The 23,100-nt window shown below is 42.8% G+C and overlaps 1 protein-coding gene across 9 annotated transcripts in view; it reads right to left on the bottom strand.

The window, feature by feature from the left end:
- Positions 1-433: 433 nt before the first annotated feature.
- LOC137415094 (CLIP-associating protein 1) overlaps positions 434-23,100 on the bottom strand; it is a 208,179-nt gene continuing 185,512 nt past the window's right edge. For 5 of the 9 annotated variants that reach the window (XM_068100652.2, XM_068100654.2, XM_068100655.2 and 2 more), the window contains 5 exons: positions 19,518-19,646; positions 15,403-15,609; positions 11,300-11,416; positions 7,279-7,389; positions 434-969 (listed from right to left, as the gene is read on the bottom strand). In XM_068100652.2, the coding sequence (XP_067956753.2) occupies positions 7,318-7,389; positions 11,300-11,416; positions 15,403-15,609; positions 19,518-19,646 (525 nt within the window). In that variant the 3' untranslated portion in view covers positions 434-969; positions 7,279-7,317. Of the gene's footprint in view, positions 973-7,278; positions 7,390-11,299; positions 11,417-15,402; positions 15,610-19,517; positions 19,647-23,100 lie in introns of all 9 variants that reach the window. The other 4 variants (XM_068100653.2, XM_078766027.1, XM_078766028.1 and 1 more) reach the window with 1 other exon arrangement.

The following is a 23,100-nucleotide window of genomic DNA, read 5'->3' as shown; positions in this document are numbered from 1 at the left end:
ATCACACTCATCTGACATTGAATGACCTCAACCCTCATTACTGAGGGTAAATACGGTACTATAAAATTTACATTACGAGAGTACCGCGGCTATGGAACCGAACCCATGTTTTTTCCATATGACTTTCATCTTACCAACCATGGGGGGTTTCAGGAATGTAACCCCCGTCCATGTTTGGCAAGGGATTGCTGTATATCCTTTGAGGTTGCCGTTTTGAAGATATTTTGTGTTCATTGTTCAATTTCTGCACCAATATTATTTCACACTTGCTTATGAAGACATTAACTTCTTCTTTTGATAATCTTATACAGTACTTTGAACAACCATTGCCGCAGCATCACTCCTTTGTGGTAGGCCACAGACTTATTGATCATGCTTTGAATGTCAAACTCGTCTTCATGCTCTTTCAACAAGAACGGACCAAACCACAGAGTAATAAAACATGAAGTATTTTTATTATTATTATGTACAATAGTCAAACAACAGAGACCAAGAAAGCAGGTGCTTATTTGTTAGGATATGTAAAAAGCTTGCAGTATTATCCAGGATTTATAATCACAATGAACAGGAGACTCCAATCTGAATAGTAAAAACCAATACTGCACAACATGACATTCCAAACTCTTGTGGCCCAACTTTCATTCCTGCGAATTAATAAAGGTATTGAAATGAAGACCACTTGAACAAGATCGCTCTACACAAGCATACATCGTGTTAGGTGAATCTGCAGAACCAGGTACAAATACTATCAATCTGGCAGTGGCCTGACACATCATTACAAATTAAATCCAAAAAGGCAGGATTTGCATTAATGGAAAGGGAGGGAACATAAAGTGATCTTTCGGTACCATGTTTGTTCCAGTGTACTTTCTCTGTTTCATACAGGTAACTCCACTGATGGCGATGCCAGCAAATAACCACCGTGGGTTGGAGGGCACAAAGGTGTTTTGATTTGCAACACAAGTCAATCTGCTGGAGAGAAAGAAGGTTAAGATTTTAAATTAACGAACAAATCACCAATCACATTCTTTGAAAATTTATCACTGAAGTTGAATGGTGCAGCAAAAGAAAAATAAGATTTTTATTTTCTTTGGTCAGGATCATTCTGTCACAGTTAACGATTCAAAAATAAATAAATAAATAAATAAATACTGAACAGGATTTGCATCAAAATGAAGATTGTCAACTTGATTTGTGTCCACAGGCAAATGACACGATAAAAACAATCAGAATGATAAATTGGTGAAACTCGAGGGCTTCTAATATTGTATTTTAATTTTTTTTACATCCTTACATGGTGCCAAGAGCAGATGGTACAGAAACCTGAAGAGTCCCCTGTGGTTAGCAGTGTAGTAGCTGATGCTACACTGAGCAGTGAGTATTTCTGTCTCTTTCAAAGGAAGTTCACAATGAAGGTGATTACCAACTTATTGTTTGCTTCTTGCATAACGTTTTGTGCAAACTTGAGACATTCCTCCTCTTTTCGGTTTATATAACATTATAAGAGTACGTCATCGTCACTAGTTGGTTCGAGAGGTTGTTTTGTCATTTCAAGTACATCCCAAGCCAGTTCAAAACCAGGATAAACCAGTTCAAATACATATACATCCATATACATATACATACATACACATAATACATATATATATATACATACATACATACATACATACACATAATACATACATACATATACAATTATACATACATATTGTCGTGTGACTATCCTGTAGTGAACACCGCAGGGTGACACGGATGACCAAACAAGCTTTACTCCAAGGCGTTCAATCCAAAAATGACGGTAATCTTTACACGCGAGGGAAAGGAGGATGACGAACTTACCTGGACGGCTTCCACCCGATTTCTTCGCACCTGGATAATTAACTCAAAACCGACACAGAATTAAAATGTACAATAAAAGGGTTTAATAAAAAATAATGCAGAACAATGAAAAGGTAACACTAAATTCCTAAATTGAGGGACCCTCCACACAGATTCGATTACAGCACAAGGGAAAAAAATAACTGGAAAATAAATGTGTTATTTATTGTGAGCACTTAACTCCGAGCTGCTCTTGAACCTCGTCAGGAATTGTCCCGGTTCGTCACAGGCCTCTACATCCTTGTGCGGGAAACCGCAGGCTGCACTGCCCATAGGCTGGAAGTAGGCCTCGCCTCGCGGTCCGCTCACTCCTGGCTCAGAACAGGCCACGCCCGCTCGCTCGCTCCAGCCATGCTTGTCCTCACAATCTCGTTCACAAACACCAACACCAAAGTCAGAAGACGCGAGGAAGTCCAGAGCCTCGACCGTTCTCCATCAAAGTCCGGACCCGAGAGACCAATGTCGGGGAGACGACTGTTCGTTGTCAAAGCCAAGACTCGAGAGAGCAAGCCACGAGAAGAAGAAGAAGAGAAAATGTCAGGCAGAGCATTCTTTTAGACTCAATGCTCTGACGTCATCCGTGCCTGCTCCACCAATCCCATAGTCCCATCTTAGCAGTCCTTGCGCCAATCAATCCCGGACCAATCACTGCTCTTCGGGGCGTGGTCCCACGGCCTGCCTGTGTTCTCACCAGGTCGGTGTTATCAGCAGTAGTGCTCAATGCCCTGCTTACGGTTGGTTTTATTTAGTGTCATAAATGCACGATTTCCTGGCTATGTGTGTGTGATGCTGATGTCATAAGGGACAGAGGAAAAATTAACAGAGACCATTACATACAGGGGATTAACTACCCATAATCCCTAACTAATTAACATAACCCCATCCCTCATGATGGGAACGAAGATACGAGCTTACACGACATATGGTCTACCAGATCCCTACTTATGATACATGATGGTTTCTTCTTCTTCAAGACAGTCAGAGTACACTACCTGTGCAATTTTACCTGGACAAAGGTATTGCCTACTCCCCACAAGCGTAACACATGCATTGTCACTAGTTGGTTCGAGAGGTTGTTTTGTCATTTCAAGTACATCCCAGGCCAGTTCAAAAGCAGGGTAAACCAGTTCAAATACATATACAATACATACATATACATAAATATACATACATATACATAAATATACATACATATACAAACACATACATATACATAGTCGTGTGACGACCCTTGGTGAACAGCGTAGGGTAGCACGGATGACCAAACAAGCTTTAACAATCCGAGGCGTTCAGTTCAATGGCGGAGTTAATACACGTGGGGAGCAAATGGGGAAGAAACCGGAGAGCTTAAATTTCCGGGTCCCACCGGCACTCCTCAAACATGCAATAAATAAACTCAAACCGAGGCGAAATTAAAATGTACAAAAATGCCGGCTTTATTAATGAGATGCTTTATTAACACATGAAAGCCTGCTTGGAGTTTGCAAAAAAAGCACCTAACGGACTCTCAGACTGTGAGAAACAAGATTCTGTGGGCTTTCATGTGTCTTTCACTGAGGAGGCTTCCGTCTGGCCACTCTGCCATAAAGCCCAGATCAGTGGAGTGTTGCAGTGATGGTTGTCCTTCTGGAAGTTTCTCCCATCTTCACACAGGATCTCTGGAGCTCAGCCAGAGTGACCATCGGGTTCTTGGTCACCTCTCTGACCAAGGCCCTTCTCCCCCGATTGCTCAGTTTGGCTGGGCGGCCAGCTCTAGGAAGAGTCCTGGTTGTTCCAAACTTCTTCCATTTAAGAATTATGGAGGCCACTGTGCTCTTGGGAAACTTCAATGCAGCAGAGATTTTTTTTGTATGCTTCCCCAAATCTGTGCCTCGACACAATCCTGTCTCTGAGCTCTGCAGGCAGTTCCTTCGACCTCATGGCTTGGTTTTTGCTCTGATATGCATTGTCAGCTGCAAGACCTTATATAGACAGGTGTGTGCCTTTCCAAATCATGTCCAATCAATTGAATTTACCACAGGTGGACTCCAATCAAGGTGCAGAAACATCTCAAAGATGATCAAGAGAAATGGGAGGCACTTGAGCTAAATTTCAAGAGTCATAGCAAAGGGCATGAATACTTATGTCAGTGATATTTCAGTTTTTTCTTTTTAATAAATCTGCAAAACTTTCTAAAACCCTGTTTTCTCTTTGTCATTATGGGGTATTGAGTGTAGATTGATGAGGGAAAAATGAATTTAAACGATTTCAGCATAAGGCTGCAACATAACAAAATGTGAAAAAAGTGAAGTGGTCTGAATACTTTCTGAATGCACTGTAAATACACATAATACATACATACAAATACAATTATACATACATATGTACATGCAAACAAATACATACATACATTCACACAATACATACATACACATACATACATTCACATAATACATACATACACATAATACATACATACACATAATACATACATACACATAATACATACATTCACATAATACATACATTCACATAATACATACATACACATAATACATATATGAATGAATGAATGATCGTTTTAAGGCCATTTTCCCCACTAGAGCGGGGGTTAGCCTTGCGGGCCCCATGACAATCATGGTTCCCTGTTTGAGGAAATGTTTTTATGGCCGGATGCCCTTCCTGACGCCAACCCTCATACACATACACATAATACATACATACATAATACATACATACACATAATACATACATACACATAATACATACATACACATAATACATACATACACATAAACATGAAACATTTACATTTTGTAGCCCATTGTATAATTTAAATAAACATATATGCAAATTTCGCATGTGTAAAAAGTAAGTACACCCCTACATTTATCACTACTTCAAATACCTGAAATTAGAATCAGGTGCACCAGCTCAGGTGCAAATGATTAGAACATCGTTAAAGAAGATCTTGGAGGAACCTGTCTTATTTAAACCTGACATTTAGTTTGGTTTGCTCTTTGTTGTTGAAGTGTGCGGCGCCACCATGCCTAGATCAAAAGAGCTATCTGAGACCTTCAGAAAGAAGGTTATAGATGCCTACGAGTCTGGGAATGGATTTAAAAAGATCTCCAAACAATTTGAAATCAATCATTCGACTGTCCGGAAGATCATCTACAAGTGGAGAAGATTCCAAACAACTGCCAACTTGTTCAGGCCAGGCCGCCCCAGCAAGTTCAGCCCGAGAGCAGACCGCAAGATGCTGAAATAAGTCTCTAAGAACCCCAGAATGTCATCACGGGACCATCATCACTGCTCCTGGACTCTGTGTCCTTTCCTCCTGACAAGGTGGAAAAGTTTCTGTCAACCCTCAACTCTGATTCTGCAACTGGACCTGACGGCATCAGCCCACGGGTCCTAAAATCCTGTTCTTCCGCTCTTTCACTCCCTCTCTGTTCTCTTCACCCTCTCTTTTGCTCAAGGTCATCTGCCATCTGCTTGGAAATCAGCCAACATCACCGCTTTACACAAAAAGGTGCAAAAACAGATCCGAGCAACTACAGACCAATCAGCCTTCTCCCAATTATCAGCAAAGTCATGGAATCCATCATTGCTTCGGATATGAAATCTTTCCTCTTCTCCAATGGCTTGATCTCTGATCATCAATTTGGTTTCAGACCAGGTCACTCTACTCTGGACATGCTGCTTCTGCTGTCTCAACAATGGATGGAGGTCCTCAATGCCAAACAAGAAATTAGAGCTGTCTCCCTCGACATATCACATGCCTTCGATACGGTCGGGCACCCCGCTCTGCTCACCAAACTCTCCTCCTTCGGTATCCAAGGAAATCTCCACGCATGGCTGGCGGACTTCCTCTCTAGTTGTAGTCAACGTGTGGCCCTGAATGGGTTTCTCTCATCTCCTCTTCCTGTTCAGGATGGAGTTCCCAAAGGCAGTGTTCTGGGCCCTGTGCTTTTTCTGGTCTTCATCAATGATCTCTCCGACTCTCTTGAAAATCCTCTCTATCTCTTTGCTGATGACTCCACTCTCTGCCGCTCCATTCCTCATCCCTCAGATCGGCAGTCTGCAGCCTCCTCACTCTCTGCAGACCTGGACAAAATCACAGACTGGGCAAACAAGTGGAACATGTCTTTCAATCCTGACAAATCTCACACTCTTACGATGTCTCTCCGAAAAGACCGACTGGACAACCCTCCCATCCACTTTCTGAATAATCCTCTCCAAGAAGTTCTGTCACTCAAGCTTTTGGGTCTCACTATCTGCCATGATCTTTCCTGGGAAAACCACATTTCAAATCTGGCCACCAAAGCCAGTCGCCGACTGGGCATCTTCCGTCGTGCGAAGTCCTTCCTCCTTGGCACACCTGAGCTCCTCACCACATACAAGGCTTTCATCCGCAGCTCAATGGAATACTGTTCTCCCCTCTGGGCTGGTGCTCCTGCCTCACACCTAGCTCGTCTTCACGCTGTTGAATCCAAAGCGTTCAGAATCATTGGAATCTCCCGTGATGAAGCTACCTCCGAGGGCCTTTCACTTACTCACCGCAGGCAGGTTGGTGCTCTTTCTGTCTTCTACCGACTCCTCTCCGGCCTTGCTCCTCCAGTTCTCTCTGGGCTCTGTCCCCCAAATATTCCTACAGGTCGCACAAGATCTGCCTGCAACCCTCTTATGGTTAAACTGCCAAAATCAAGACTCTCTGCTCACCTTCACTCCTTTATTCCTCTTTTCTCCCGCCTCTGGAACAAACTCCCTCACTCTCTTCAATCCCACTGCTCCCTCCAGGTCTTTAAAACAGCTGTTCACCACCATCTCTTATCTTCCCCCATCCAAAACCTTGATCTTTTCTACCCCTGCTAATTTCACCCCAAATCCACTTTTTTGAAATACCAACTTCTTTCCTGGAAGTCCTTGGTGTCCTTGTGTTTATACTTCTCCCACCCCCCCCCCCCTTCCAATGCCTCCTCCCCCCAATCCCTCTCCCTCCCACACACATTTCCGATGTCCCTGCTCTGAAATGTTGTGTTTATGTGCTTCCCCATCTCTCCCCATCTTGTCTACTGCTCCCCTTTTTATATACTTTGCTTGTTTGTCTGTTTGATTTGTTTGTGCGATAAATGTTCGCTCTTTCACGAGCCTCGATTATGTATACAAAAAACAAACAAAAAAATACTAGTTGGCAAGTTGAGCTCGTTGAGCTTGTCAGGATGTGGATATGGAGAAGAAACACGAAATGTATGGGGCACTATTTCAGCTGAAGAGCGAGTCACAAGAACGTTTGTGTTTTTGTCCGGTTTCCACAGAGAAACTGAACTAATGCCAAAACACTCCTCGGCTCGTGAAACTTGCTACACGTCACTCATGGCAGCAAGTGTTGTGAACAAATAAAGAGTTGCTTACCTTGATTTTGTGTTCAACAATTTTTGACACCAACAATCCTCAGATGAAGTTGCTTTCTGAACCACCGTTGTTATGAATTGCCCGCTTGATGTACAAATTCAATAGTTTAATCTGGAGGGAAAGGGAAACATTGTTTAAGACAACAAATAACTATTTCTCAATGGTGAAGAGTCACTTTAAAAAAAGAAAACAATTCCCAGATCCGGATCTTCACCAAAATCGAATTGATTAGTCCTTCCTTCCTTCCATGCAAGGGCCGCTTCATCGGGATGAGGATCACCACACCAAACCTGTCCACCATATTTCGTCCAAATCCACCCATAACTTTTTGAGATATCCTACAGATATGACAGACAGACGTGAAAACAACCTCGTCCATATTAGCTGGCGGAGGTAACAATTTTGCCCCATTTCACAGCTCTAACTGCCTGCCTTCAAGTTGCTTTGGCTGAAGTTAATCAATATAAAGGAAATAACATGAAGGTACATTAAATCTTGAACGAGGTGACATTCATGGAAAGTGTTCCACATGAATGGTACCTGTTTGTTTGTGCATGTCACATCATTCACCAGGGAATATTTCCATTTTGTTATAATGCTACAGAGAGAACAATACAGGGTGTCTATACACTCCACGTGCAACTTTAAACTTCTATAACTTTTGATGTAAAGGGTGTTTCCATAAAGAATGCCTTTTTTCCCGACCGGATGATTTGTTTAGGGAAAAAAGGCATTCTTTAGGGAAACACCCTTTGCACATGACAGAAACAAACAAGTGGATCGGTAGACACGGCCCAATTGAACTACATTTTTATGGGACTTGTAAAACTATTGTTTACTCGTAAAAACCACATTGTTTAGAATTTAGATGAACTTAGGGCTGCGATCACAAATGCATTTCATGAGATTACTCAGCATCAACTGGAGAATGTTTTCCTCAAGTTGGAAAGTCAGATTAAACGATGTATTACAAAAAATCTGATTTTCTTGAAGCCTAAAATGTTTAAACTTTATTACCCTTGCCAGATGAGAGGGTATAGTATTTGAGTCCGTTTGTTTGTCTGTCTGTCTGTCTGTCTGTCTGTCTAATACAGCAGATAGGTGAAATATTTGGGAGAATTGTGACTGATGATACAAGCACGAGAGTTGGCACACAGTTAGAGTATGCCCTAAGGAAGATCGGAGCACACTCTTACATGACATACGGTCGGATCGGAGGAAGATCGGAGGCTATAGGGCCATCGCAGATTTGTCCTGTGACAACAATGGCGGCCATTTTTCAAAATGGCCTCCATTGCTTGTTATTTTACATATATTTGGTACATTAGTGTATAAACTGTTGTTGTGGTCATACAAGCTTGACACATAATTAAAGACCTCTAACTATAGGGTTATCATATATTTGTCCTGTGACAACAATGTTTTTAAAATGGCCGCCATTTATATGGTATATTATGGTATATGTACTAAATACCATGCTTGTGTGATTCAAACAGTTTATACAAATTCACAGTTAAATATTCTGACTATTAGTCATCACAGATGTGTCCAATAAAAATGGCGCCCAATTTTTAGTACGGCAGATAGGTGAAATATTTGGGAGAATTGTGCCTTTGATGATACAAGCACGAGAGTTGGCACACAGTTAGAGTATACCCTAAGGAAGATATTTGGCTATAGGGCCATCACAGATTTGTCAATGTGACATCACAGCTGTGACAACAATGGCGGCCATTTTCCAAAAAAGGACAAATCCGCGATGGCCCTCTAGCCAAATATCTTTCTTAGGACATACTCTGACTGTGTCCCAAATGCCATGCTTGTATCATCAAAGGCACAATTCCTGCACCTATCTGCCATACTAGTCTGTTTGTTTATCCACACAAAATAAGAATGATTTTCTCGGCAACCGTTGGTCCGATTGACAGGAAATTTTCAACATAGGTAAACCCCGTCCTGTTTAATTTTTTAAATGATAAATATGACGTCATATGTCACGGGGTACAGGCGCCATCTTGGAAAAACCGAAAAAATTTGCACCTATTTATATCTCCGAAAACACTGCATATAAAAAATTGAAACATGGCTCATTGTAAAGAACTCTCCATGGTGAATAACCTATGTTAATGATGTCATAGGTGCCTCCATTATGACGTCATATTTCGACAAGTACAAAACTTCATCCGATCAAGATGAAATTTCTTGAGCGTCATCATGGGATAAATCGGGGGAGAAAAAAAAAAAAAATGATGACGTCATAGGTCACGTGGTTCGGCCGCCATATTTGTTTCAACACAAAATCCTTAAAAAACACTAAAAACATGTCCTGGCAAGGGTCTGCAACCTCCGATTGCTCTTTCTTGTTACCCTGCGCCCGCGAAGCGAAAAGCGGGGTTAAGCATTCAGTTGCATACGTGTGCTGTGTGCCATACGTGTCTACATTTTAAAAATTCATTTTCTCGGAAACCGTTGGTCCGATTGACACGAAATTTTACCATAGAAGCACCTCCGCCTGTAGAATCTTTTGATTCATAATTATGACCTCATAGGTCATGTGGTACAGACGCCATATTGGAAAAACGTTACACCTCTATCTCCCAAACCACTCAATGGAAAAAATTGAAACATGACCCTTTGTCAAGTACTCAACATGGGGAATAAGATATGTTGATGGTGATGTCATCGGTGCCTTAATTATGACGTCATAATTCGACAAGTACAACGCTTGATCTGATCAGTATGAATAAAACACAAATTCCTCTGCAACAAAGACCCCCCCCCATCCAGACCAAATTCAGATCCTGGGGGGACAGGGCCTTCTCCATCGCTGCTCCCACCCTCTGGAACTCACTACCTCACACCATCAGAGACTCCTCCTCACTCACCACATTCAAAACATCACTCAAGACCCACCTGTTCAGCACTGCATTCAACATTCAACCCACAGCATTTAACCCCTGACTATCACTTCTCCTTCTCCCTCCTTTTGCTTTAAATATTTCCCTATTGATTCTTGGCTTTTTGCAATTGTTGTTTCCATGTTTTGTTATGCATTATGTTTTGCACTCTGTCAAAGCGCCTTTGGGCTTCATGAAAAGCGCTATACAAAATAAATGAATTATTATTATTATTATTATAACTGTTAGACACAAAATTTTCAGAATATGTGCGGCTTCTCCTGTTGAATTTTTTAACGATAATTATAACGTCATAGGTCACGTGGTACAGACACCATCTTGGGAAAACAAAATCGAATAAAGCTGCACCTCTATATCTCCGAAACGGCTCCCTAAAAATTTTTTAAACACGGCTCATTGTCAAGTACTCCCCTTGGGGAATAAGATATGTTAATGATGTCATCTGTGCCTTCATTATGACGTCATAATTCGACAAGTACAACACATCTGATCATTGTGAATTTTTTGTCTCAGCAACTGTTGGTCTGATGGGCACGAAATTTTCAACATAGGAGCGCTTCCTCATGTGGAATATTTTAATGATAATCATGATGTCATAGGTCATGTGGTACAGGCACCATCTCGGAAAAAAACGAAAAATGTTGCACCTCTATTTCTCCAAAACCGCTGCATGGAAAAATTGAAACATGGCTCATTGTAAAGAACTTCATATGGGGATGACAAAAGGTGTTGTTAACGATGACATCATTGGTGCCATAATAATGATGTCATAATTTGACAGGGACAACGCTTCGTCTGATCAGTTTGAAATGTATTGGGTGTGATCTATGCAAAACTTATATAAGAGAATATAAATTTATGATGTCATCGCTGACGTGGTCTGGCGGCCATATTGGATCAAAGAAAAAAAAATGTAAAAAAACAGAAGAGTTGGCTCACAACAAGTTGACTGTGCAGGGTAAGTATTATATGAATACCATCTAGTTAATTATGTTTTCACGCACTATTTTAAATTTGTTTCTACTACGTGTACATCAAAAGTTATAAAAGTTCAAAGTTGCTCAAAGACTTCATGGACTTCCTGTACATAAATGTGTGCTTACCTTGCTACTTGTCAGATTACTCAGGTAAGGTTTCAGGTCTTCACCGATAACACTGTGAATTGCAACAAGGCAAAAAACGCTGGCCTTGCGTACACTGCTTTCAACATTATCGTAACACTGCAAACACAGAGAAATGGGGAGTGGGGACCAAGCCGATTAGCAGAGTCGATGGTGGTATTTGAAGTATCGTGCAATCGAGATTTATTGAGGGCTTCCTCACGCCGGAGCTTGGAGCCGCGTGTGGACGGTGGACAAGACGACGGACAGATACCACATTTCCCCACACGAGGTTTTGGACAACTGCTGGGCTCTTGGAAGCTGAAGGCCGCATTGGACTTGACGGTAGAGAATCGAAAGGAGGCCGTCTAATCTGCTCGCCTCACGCTTGTTGTGTCTTCGACGCGCGGTTTTCGACACCGCCATTTTGGACCACTTCCCGCATGAGTGGCTACCCCAGTTTCAACAGCCGCCAAGCTCCTGAAAGTACTCTTTGGGACGCCAAGCTAAGTGCCGGCTGAAGGGGGTTTATTTTCATTTCATCTTTCCCTTGACACCCCCCCCCCCCCCCACCCAGAATTTCCATGTTTTAAACGTTTCCCGGTGTGTACCCTGGATAAGAATAGGTACACCGTATCCCTGCGTGTCGTAAACGACGACTTAGAGGGTTGGCGTCAGGAAGGGCATCCGGCCATAAAAACATTGCCTCAAAAAGGGAACCATGACAATTACAACTACATATGGGCAGGCGGCAGGGTACAGCCCGAAGTGGAGATCGGTTTCTGAGGTTTGGGACATGGAATGTAGGGACAATGACAGGGAGATCAGGAGAAGTGGTGGAAGTATTGGTCAGAAGAAGAGTAGACATATGTTGTGTGCAAGAGACGAGATGGAAGGGAAGTGGTGTGAGAATGGTGAAGGGTAGGCAGGGACAGAAATATAAGTTTGTGTGGCAAGGGTGCCCGGAGGGCGTGAATGGTGTTGGTGTCCTGTTTTCTGAGGAGTTTGTAGACAGTGTGGTGAGTGTGACTAGAGTGAGTGATAGGTTGATGATGGTGAAAATGATGATTGGAAAGCTCTTGGTGAACGTCATCTCGGGATATGCTCCGCAGGTTGGTCGAAGCGACGAGGAAAAGGACAAGTTCTGGTGTGCGTTAGAGAAGCTGATGGAAAACGTGAAAGATGAGGAAGTTGTTGTGGTAGGAGGAGACCTAAATGGACATGTGGGAAGGAGTATTGATGGTTTTGAGGGAGTTCATGGGGGTTACGGATATGGTGTGAGAAATGGGGAAGGTGAAAGGATTTTGGAGTTTGCTGATGGAGCTGATTTGTTGATTTGTAATACTCAGTTCCAGAAAGAGGATAATAAGCTCGTTACATACACGTCAGGTGGGTCGACGACAACCGTTGACTACCTGATGGTGCGTAGGCGAGATAGGGGGCACCTCCGGGACACAAAGGTGATCCCGGGGGAGGAGGCTGTTTCACAGCACCACTTGGTTGTCTGCGACGTAAGGGTGAAAGGTGCGAGGAGAGCTCGGCGGGTGAAGTACCAACCGAGAATGAAGGTGTGGAGGTTGAAAGAGGTGACAGTAAGGGAGGCATTAAAAGAGAGGCTGAGTAGGGTCAAGGATGATGTGGTTGAGCTTGAGAGTGGTTGGATGTCAATGAAAGCTAGTCTGTTGGGAGCCGTTGGTGAGGTATGTGGATGGACAAAAGGACCACCGAGGCACTCGGAAACATGGTGGTGGGATGATGAAGTTGGAACGAGGATTGACGTGAAGAGGAAGAAGTTCAAGGAGTGGCAGAAGGCAAAGGGTACGGGAGCAGAAACAGCAGAGCATGAAAGTTATAAGGCAGCCAGGAAGGCTGCAAAGAAAGAGGTAGCAAAGGCGCAGGAGACATGTAGGAAAATGTTCGGAGAACGCTTGGATTCGGAAGAGGGTCAGAGAGCGGTATTCAGGATTGCAAAGCAGATAGCGAAAGAGAGGTGTGATGTGATGGGGGTGAGTTGCTTGAAGGATGAAGTGGGACAAATCGTTGTCGACCCAGATGGAATTAAAGGAAGATGGAAAAGATATATGGAAATGCTGTTGAATACAGAGAATGAATGGGATGGCAACATAGAGAGTAACCCAGTTTTAGGACCGGCAGAGAAGATAACTGAGAAGGAAGTTGAGGAAGCGATAAAAGCAATGAAGGGTAGAAAAGCGGGAGGGCCGACGGGAGTTGTGGGAGATATGTTGAAGGCAGCAGGAAGTTGGGGTGTGAAGAGAATGACAGAGCTCTGTAATCTGGTGGTGAAAGAAGGCCGCATTCCAGTGGATTGGGAACTGAGTACCCTCGTCCCTCTATACAAGGGGAAAGGTGACCCTCTGGAGTATGGCTCGTACCGAGCGATAAAGTTATTGGAGCATGGAATGAAGGTATTGGAAAGGGTGTTGGAGAGGAGGATAAGGAAGAAAGTGAAGATCGACGAAATGCAGTTTGGATTCATGCCAGGAAGAGGAACGACAGACGCACTTTTCATTGTGAGGCAGTTGCAGGAGAAGTACATGGAGAAGAGGAAGAAGTTGTTTCTTGGGTTTGTTGATCTGGAGAAAGCATTCGATAGGGTACCACGCAAAGTATTGACATGGGCATTGAGGAAGTTAGGAGTGGAGGAATGGTTGATCAGAGTAGCGATGGCAATGTACAAAAGAGCGCGCACAGCTGTAAGGACGAAGGACGGGAACAGTGGTGAGTTTGAGGTGAAGGTGGGAGTGCATCAGGGGTCGGTACTAAGTCCACTACTATTTGTAGCTGTGATGGAGGTGCTGGCTCAGAACGTAAAGGAGGGTTTACCGTGGGAGTTGTTGTATGCAGATGATCTGGTGTTGATTGCGGAAAGTATGGATGGACTGAAGGAAAAGATGAACACGTGGAAGGAATGTATGGAGACAAAAGGTCTGAAGGTGAATATCGGAAAGACGAAGGTGGTGGCAAGTGGTAAAGCATGTGGTGAGGTGGAAAGAACTGGGAAGTGGCCCTGTGCTGTGTGTAGGGAGGGTGTCGGAGTGAACTCCATTCAATGTACAATGTGCGCTGAGTGGGTTCATCAAAAATGTAGTGGTCTGAGAGGGTCATTAACCAGTGTGGCAGCTACATTCAAGTGTAAGGTGTGCACAGAGGGAGCTGCAGATGGAGATGTTGAGTTGGATCTTGGAGACGGCGTGAAGCTGGAAGGTGTGAAAACATTTTGCTACCTCGGAGACATGCTGAATGGAGAAGGTGGATCAGACTCGGCAACGGTTGCTCGAGTGAGATGTGCATGGAAGAAGTTTCGGGAACTGAGTGGCGTGCTGATGATGAGGGGAGTGTCGTTGAAGCTGAAGGGAAAGGTGTATGCTGCATGTGTGAGAAGTGTTATGATTTATGGGAGCGAGACATGGGTAATGAACGTAGAGCAGCAACGAAGGTTGGAAAGGGTGGAAATGCGAATGGTTCGACGGATGTGCGGAGTATCGTTGAGAGAGAGGAAGACAAATGATGAATTGCAAAAGATGATGGGAATAGAGCCTGTGATTGATGCTGTGAAGAGGAACAGGTTGAGATGGTTTGGTCATGTGTTGAGGAAGGATGAAAGTGACTGGTTGAGAAGAGTGATGGAAATGAATGTAGAAGGAAGCAGAGGACGGGGAAGACCGAGAAAGACTTGGCTAAAGATGGTAGAAGAAGAAATGCGGGCAAGGGGGTTAACAAGGAGAGATGCAGAAAATAGGGCAAAATGGAGAAGATTGTCATGGGGACTGCAAGGCTAACCCCTGCTCTAGCATGTAAAATGGCCTTTAAAATGCATGTTGTTGTTGTTGTTGTTGTGCAATCGAGTGCATGTGTGCCTTGCCATTGTGACAACATTTCCACAACAACATCCACCTTTCCACTAACAAGAGCTGTTGTGTTCTAGAGTAAGCACAATGATGCAAGTTAAATGATCAGAAACACCTTTTCCTACATCTATCTTTTGTTGAAAGAAAGCGAGGAAGAGATTAATTAAAATAAAATATAAAAAAAGATAAAAATTGCACCAAACTATCTATACATGTGGAACACACCAGACAACGTACCTGGAGCAGGCCAGGAATGATGTCTGGCAGGAGAAGATCCAGAGCCTCACGAGACACTCGTTCTACAACATGCGTGAGCATCTTTATGGCAGCTAGGTTGATGGGAAAGTTTGCCGTCTGGACGATAGGACTGAGTACCTTGATGCACTGCTCCGAATCAAAGGAACACACCAAGGTGGTAGCAGTCTCTTCTGCAGCACGCACAACCTGCGTTACGTTGGAAGATGAACAGACACGTTCAACGGTCCATTAGAAATCTGAATTCAGAACCACTACATTTTCAGTTCTTAATGCATGACCTCACGCTTCAACATCCAGCCATTTTAGATACCCCTAATCCAACATTTTGTCTTTACTCTGGAAATAAAACTAAATTCATTACCCTTAAAAAATTGGATAGCATCAAAATAAAAAAAATCTTGAACAAAGAGTTTCTCTAACTTGTTACTTCCTGTATACTATCCTTATCAGAACCTTTGAAATTATCATGTCTAAGAGCGAATGCAGAATTCAACTGTGGAATTCCAGACCCTGAAGGTGCTGATGAACGGGGGCATTCACCTCCTCAGCCTCTTAGCTCTGGCTCAAAATAAAAGTATTCCGAATCACCTCTATCGATCACGGTACAAATGTTGAGAATAAAGTACTGTATACACATATTTCATTCATATTTCATGCTTGCTTTCTTCGAATTATTTCTTATTTGAGTGTTTTTATTACATAATACATACATGTACTGTAAAACTGTTCAACAATGGCTGTTATGTCATGTGGGGCGTTTATTACCATTCCACAATAACCATTTAATTTCACGGATTTTTGGCATTGACGGTTAACCCCTCCGCTGCCATTAGTCTGTTAAATTGAGGCTTTTCTGTATAAATTATAAATTTTTACTACCGGTATTTCATAATTACACTTCCACAATGAAGTAGGCTATGTTAATTGCGTTTAAATTGTACGATTGGCTCTTTGTGCACCTCAAAGCTCAAAGTTTAAATTTTGTTTGGCTCTTTTGCTCACAAAGGTTGTAGACGTCTGTTTTACTGCATATGCGCTTTACTGCATATGCGCAGTCGAGTCACGCTACTTGTAAAATCAGTGTAATCCACCATAATTAATCCCATTAATGAATACGTTGTACACCTCCACACCACCTTTTGGATTTATTCACATTCAATCAACTGCTTTTACCTTCTCGTTTGCAGAACAAACACTGAACACAGGTCTCCACTGCCGTTGGATCAGGTGAATGGATATTAGTGTGTGTGTGTGTGTGTGTGTGTGTGTGTGTGTGTGTGTGTGTGTGTGTGTGTGTGTGTGTGTGTGTGTGTGTGGGGGGGTGGATGTGTGTATGTATGTGTGTATGTATGTGTATGTATGTATGTATGTGTATGTATGTGTATGTATGTGTATGTGTATGTATGTGTATGTATGTGTATGTGTATGTATGTGTATGTGTATGCATGTGTATGTGTATGTATGTGTATGTGTATTGTGTGTGTGTATGTGTGTGTGTGTGTGTGTGTGTGTGTGTGTGTGTGTGTGTGTATGTATGTATGTATGTGTATTGTGTGTGTATTGTGTATTGTGTATTGTGTATGTGTATGTGTGTGTGTGTGTGTGTGTGTGTGTGTTAACGTTTTACCATTTGAGCTTTTGTCATCAAATTTTCAACAAAGCTTTCTTATGGTAATATGGAGAAAACAAATTAATAATTTGGTCAAAGGTCAAAAGGTCAGCATATACAATCGTCGATTTTCATCCAATAGACCTGCAATTTTAAGAATTTTCATATTGGGTCACTGAATTGGTTCACCAATCAAAACCTTCAGGTGATTGTTTTTTTTAGATCCAAAAGGTCAAGGTTGCATAAAATCGTCAATTTTCATCCGATTGACTTGAAATTTTAGCAGGGTTTGCATATTGGATCCCTGAAGCCAATTGCTTTTGAGGTCAAAAGGTCAAGGTCGCCCAAAATCGTGAATTTTTAAAATTCTTTTTTAAAAGCTGTTTTTGTTGTTCGGCATACGGAAGAAGAAGAAGTCTGAATCCAAAGCCGATGCAGATGGGCTTTGCATTTTCAGATGCTTTCTAGTTGCTGGCGTTTTGGCATTTTCTGTCATATTATGAGATGTTTAATCCAAAAATTATACTTTGCCACTTGCCCTTGACTCAATGTCTCTGCTGGCTCAGCGTACATCAGAAGCGCTGCTCAGATCTGCACCACGTCCATTTGTCTATCGCTATTTCTAGTCATCATAGACACCTCCAGGATCAGGCTCTCAATCCCTCAGGTCGTGGGAGCATTTGGTGATGGTAGAGAGTAGTTAATACTCAATCTCAGCACCCTTCAGCCAAACGGTCTTCATTAAAGCCTTGGTGACACCCAAGCGCTCCAAGATCAGGGATAAAACCTCTCCTCCCTGACAATCCGTTCTATCATGAGCAGTACTCCAGACAAATGAGCTATAGGCCAAGTCATAATGGTGTCACAATGGTACGAGGCAAGATTTTTGGTTATATAAACAGTGGAATAGCTTGAGTACGAGCCAAGGCACTTGTTTCATTTGCGTGTATAAAATTAATCAGTTATTTTACTACTTTTCGACATAAATCTCAATAGTTTATTTGAAATGTCAGCTCAGCAGAAGAAAATATTATTCTTTTCTTCCACTGATCATGTGATACACTGAAAATAATATATATATATATATATATATATATATATATATATATATATATATATATATATATATATATATATGACACAACAGGATGCCCTTAGACAGAAAACTGCAGAGTATGTTGCTTGTGGGGGGCTTGCACACGGCTCTCTGCGAATCATGTCTCTAATCACTGGTTTTTTATGATACTTCAAAATAATACAGGAGCATTCATACGCAAATGTGAGTCCTCAGCATTTCACCTGCACCTGCAAAAGAGTGTGTGCCCCTTTTTTAAGCAGCTATGGCAGCTGCTACTTCTTCTTCATCTTTTCCTCTTCTACGCTCCCAAACATTCCCACCTCCTTGTGAGGTCAGCCACGGAACGTTTTTGGCCAAATGCTTTCAGGAAACCACTGAGCAAGCTTGATATTTAACCGAAGATGATTTGGGCACGAATTTGTAATTTTGTTCAGGGTACCGGCGATACCTTGCCTACTCTTCACGGACGACACCATAGGATCTTTACCATCCACCAGAACTAATGCTGGCACATGGGTCCTCAGGCTTAACGTCCTTTTGCTGGACTGTACACACATCAATTCATTGTCCTGTTTGTGAAACCACCATTTATTTGTATTTTGTAGGCCTGTGTGGGAGCGTCAGTCCTTGCCATGATTCTCACGGAAACCATTTTGGGTTTATTGAGTACTCGCAGGGATACCCGGCATTGCCTGGTGCTGTTCAAATCCTGATGTCATTTTGAAGAAATCAATTTTTTGGTTTTTTTTCCAATTTTGTTTGTGGGGGCCGAAAACATTTCCCGACACCCACGAAGGAATGGGTCGTAGATCATTCACTAATACCTTTCACATAGCTTCAAAGGCTTAAGCACTATAGGGTGATTTAAAAAAAATTAAAAACACTCGCCAGCACTCACTGATTAACCTCTGAAAGGTTGACAAAGTTCTGTTTGGCTATCACTGAGAAATATGGCGTGACACAGACACACACAGAGGCCAAGCGTCTCTTTTTCTGCATGTATACTAAGTCGAGGCTCGTGTAAGAGGAAACACATATAACATATAATAGAGGGAGTGGGAGACAATAGAGGGAGTGAGGGAAGCACAACAACACGAGGGAACAGAAAGATCAGGAGATCTGTGGAAGGGAGAGGGCTGGGGCGGGGTACACGCAGTTGATGTGAAGTGAAGGCTGTGCACAAGAATACATTTTCCAGCATCTTGAGTGTGGTGTGGTATCCAGTGGCTATGCATCGATTTGCATGTCCTTCAATGGAAGCAAGTCGAGAGGGAGAGGAAGGACGAAGGAGAAAAGGAAGTGAGAGCTTGTGGCCCCTTAGTTACTCGTAGTTCAGCTAGCAAGGATCGAGTAAACGAGGTTAAGAAAGAGTATATGCTGCATTGCCATCTTTGAAATCATATTCACCTCCTTCTGCGTGTCCTTGTGTGCCTCCAGTATTTTGATAATCGTAAGTTCCGCATAGTTTTTGAAACGTGCTGGTTGGTGCTGCAGGAGCTCACGGAGCACACATACGGCCAGGGAGCGCAGTGAGGGCTGTAACAGTCACACCACAACCATTAAACACAAATACATATATGGATTGGCATCATAACCATTTATTTCATTTATAAAGACTATGCTGAATAGAGACTTGAAAGGGCAGGAATTTGGAATGAATGTGCCTTTGGTATCGGCATGGAGTGTATTTATATTATTGAATTCAGTATCTTTTGTTTTTTATGCCTCTGTCGACTAAGTCGCTGGAGGCATTATGTTTTCAGATTGTCCATCCGTCCATCCGTGATAGGTTTTCGTGACAGCGGTAACTTGAGAACGGCTGAAGGGATCTTAGTCCAACTTGGTACAATTATGTAGAATGATGTAAAGATGAACTGATTAAATTTTGGGGTCAAGAGGTCAAAGGTCAAAGTCTAATATTTATATAACTTGAGAATGGCTGAAATGATCGAATTCAATCTTGGTACAGATATGTATAATGATGTAAAGATTAACCAATTCGATTTTGGGGTCAAGAGGTCAAAGGTTAAAGTCTGTAATATGTCTATAACTTGAGAACGGCTAAAGTGATGTAATTAAAAATAGGTACAGGTTTGTATAATGATGTAAAGGTTAACCGATTAGAATAGGTATTTAACTTAAGGTCTGTAATAGGTATTTAACTTAAGAACGGCTGAAGTGATCTAAGTCAAACTTGGTACAGATATGCATAATGATGTAAAGATTAACTGATTAGATTTTGTGGTCCCGAGGTCAAAGGCCAAATCTCAGAGGTCATGACAGGTATAAATGTGATAACTTGTGAACAGCTGAAGGGATTTAAATTAAAACTTGGTAACGGCATGTATAATGATGTAAACATGAACTGATTACATTTTGGGGTCAAGAGGTAAAAGATCAGAGGTCATGCCAGCAAAAAATGTGATAACTTGAGAACAGCTGAATGGATTTAAATCAAACTTGGTACAAGTATTATAATGATGTAATAATGTGGGCGGAGGCATATCGGTCAACGTTGTGGCGCCAAAGAGTGTCATTCTAGTTTTTTATGTTGGCGGCTCCAGGCACGGACTGTATAGCCCTCGAGGCCAGGCCTTAAATAAAAAAGAATAAAAGTGTATGATGAAAAGTGTACGGTGTTTGTTTGCGAGAAAGAGAGATTGAAGCGAACCCGGTAGCTATAGTTTGAGTGAGACAGTAAGTAAGACCAGAAATCCTGACAAGGAGAGGTTTAGATGGTCCAGGCACCACTTTAACACTCCTAACTCAGGACGGGAGTACTACCCTGGGGGTTGCTGTCTACAACCTACTACCCAATCTTATAATAATGGAGCAAACATATATGGTTATGTATGTATATCTGTGACCAAAACGTCTTCTTCAAATTTGCTTTCACCAATCCCGCCATGTGTATGTATATATATTGTTGCGGATTTGAGAATCCTTTGTTTGTAAATATGACCCTCTCGTAGTAATTCTTGTAAATACCTCCGTTTTGTGTGTAAAGGTCAAAGGTCGTCCCCTTAGCTAGTCCATGTACAAGCACGTAGGCCATCATAGACCTCTCTATAGTTATTTCTTATTCTATGTTAGTTTAAGGCTCTATTTCCCACTAGTTGACTCTGCATTGCACCAAATGACATAAGATAGTTCCCTTTTCAAGTTTCCCCCAATCATCTCTTCGAAGTGCCAGTGCATTGGGCGGTTTTCTTCACCCCAATCTCCATTACGCACGTGGTCAGCTCGGAGAAGAAAAGCGTGTCTCCACCTCGTCATGAGAAGGAGGAGTGAGCCAGCCCCCGATCAACCAACCAAGCATGAGGGGTTTGGCCTGAGAGGGCGGAGGAAAGAAACTTCGGGGAGGTTCAAGAAGATTCTAGGGCGTGGTTATATAACCCGTCACGCGAAGCCCCCACCTGAGTCCAGTTGAGGAGGAGCAGCGAGTCCAGTTGGAGCAGATGACCGAGGAAGCCCCCACGAGCAGATGACCGAGGAAGCCCCCACGAGCAGATGAGTGAGGAGTCCACCGCAGCTGAATCCACCGCAGCTGAATCCACCGCAGCTGAGTCCACCGCAGCTGAGTTGAGAAGGAGTTGAGAAGGAGTTGAGCTTTAACGGCAGTTCGACCTGCGGTCGCGAAGCAACGCCGCCGTACGAACGAGGATGTGGAGAGTCGGCGGCTGCTCACTCCCGGCCCGGCCGTTCTCCTGCGTCCAGCTGAACCTTCCTCCCCTTCCAGCCATTCGTTCCTGCCCTCATCCATCCTTTTGTGTATGTGAGTTTGTTTTGTTTTTCTTGTCCCTGGGGTATAAGTAAGCCTGAATAGATAAGCTAGTATTGCACTGTGTCTTCTCCTTCTGTCATAATTTTCGTTTCCTTCCTCCTCCTTGGTTTCTTTGGTTTTGTACAATAGTAATTAGTAATAAATTCCTGTTCTTCCTTACTCTGCCTTCTTTTCTTCACATCCGTTCGTTTTAGAGGTTTCCATCATTGAACACCTGTGGCACGATTTGGCCAACGTTTAGAATCGGGTCTAGTTTTTGTTAATGGTTCGAGCCGCGGGCTGCTAATCCGCTCGGCAAATAACATCTTGTCCGCGGTCTCGAACGAGGTTGCCCACTTGCCTCTCTGGAGGGAGCGGGGTGGCTTCAGGAGCGGAAACGGCCAGTGAGAATAAAAGGGGGATTAACCCCCCTCGCTAAGGGGAAGCGCCGTCCCCGTATCCGTAACAATATATTATGCTGAAATCATTTAAATTCATTTTTCCCTCATCAATCTACACTCAATACCCCATAATGACAAAGAGAAAACAGGATTTTAGAAAGTTTTGCAAATTTATTAAAAAGAAAAAACTGAAATATCACATTGACATAAGTATTCATACCCTTTGCTATGACACTTCAAATTTAGCTCAGGTGCCTCCAATTTCTCTTGTTCATCTTTGAGATGTTTCTACACCTTGAATGGAGTCCACCTGTGGAAAATTCAATCGATTGGACATGATTTGGAAAGGCACACACACGTCTATATAAGGTCTCACAGCTGACAATGCATATCAGAGCAAAAACCAAGCCATGAGGTCGAAGGAACTGCCTGCAGAGCTCAGAACGGATTTTGTCGAGGCACAGATCTGGGGAACCCGACAAAAAATTCTGCTGCATTGAAGGTTCCCAAGAGCACAGTGGCCTCCATAATTCTTAAATGGAAGAAGTTTGGAACAACCAGGACTCTTCCTAGAGCTGGTCGCCCGGCCAAACTGAGCAATCGGGGGAGAAGGGCCTTGGTAAGAGAGGTGACCAAGAACCCGATGGTCACTCTGGCTGAGCTCCAGAGATCATGTGTGGAGATGGGAGAAACTTCCAGAAGGACAACCATCACTGCAACACTCCACCGATCTGGGCTTTATGGCAGAGTGGCCAGACGGAAGCCTCTCCTCAGTGAAAGACACATGAAAGCCCACTTAGAGTTTGCAAAAAAGCACCTGAAGGAC

The sequence above is a fragment of the Myxine glutinosa genome, chromosome 12 (genome assembly GCF_964187855.1).
Source record: "Myxine glutinosa chromosome 12, kmMyxGlut1.1, whole genome shotgun sequence".
NCBI classification, from domain to species: Eukaryota; Metazoa; Chordata; class Myxini; order Myxiniformes; family Myxinidae; genus Myxine; species Myxine glutinosa.
This window is presented reverse-complemented; position numbering and strand designations above follow the sequence as displayed.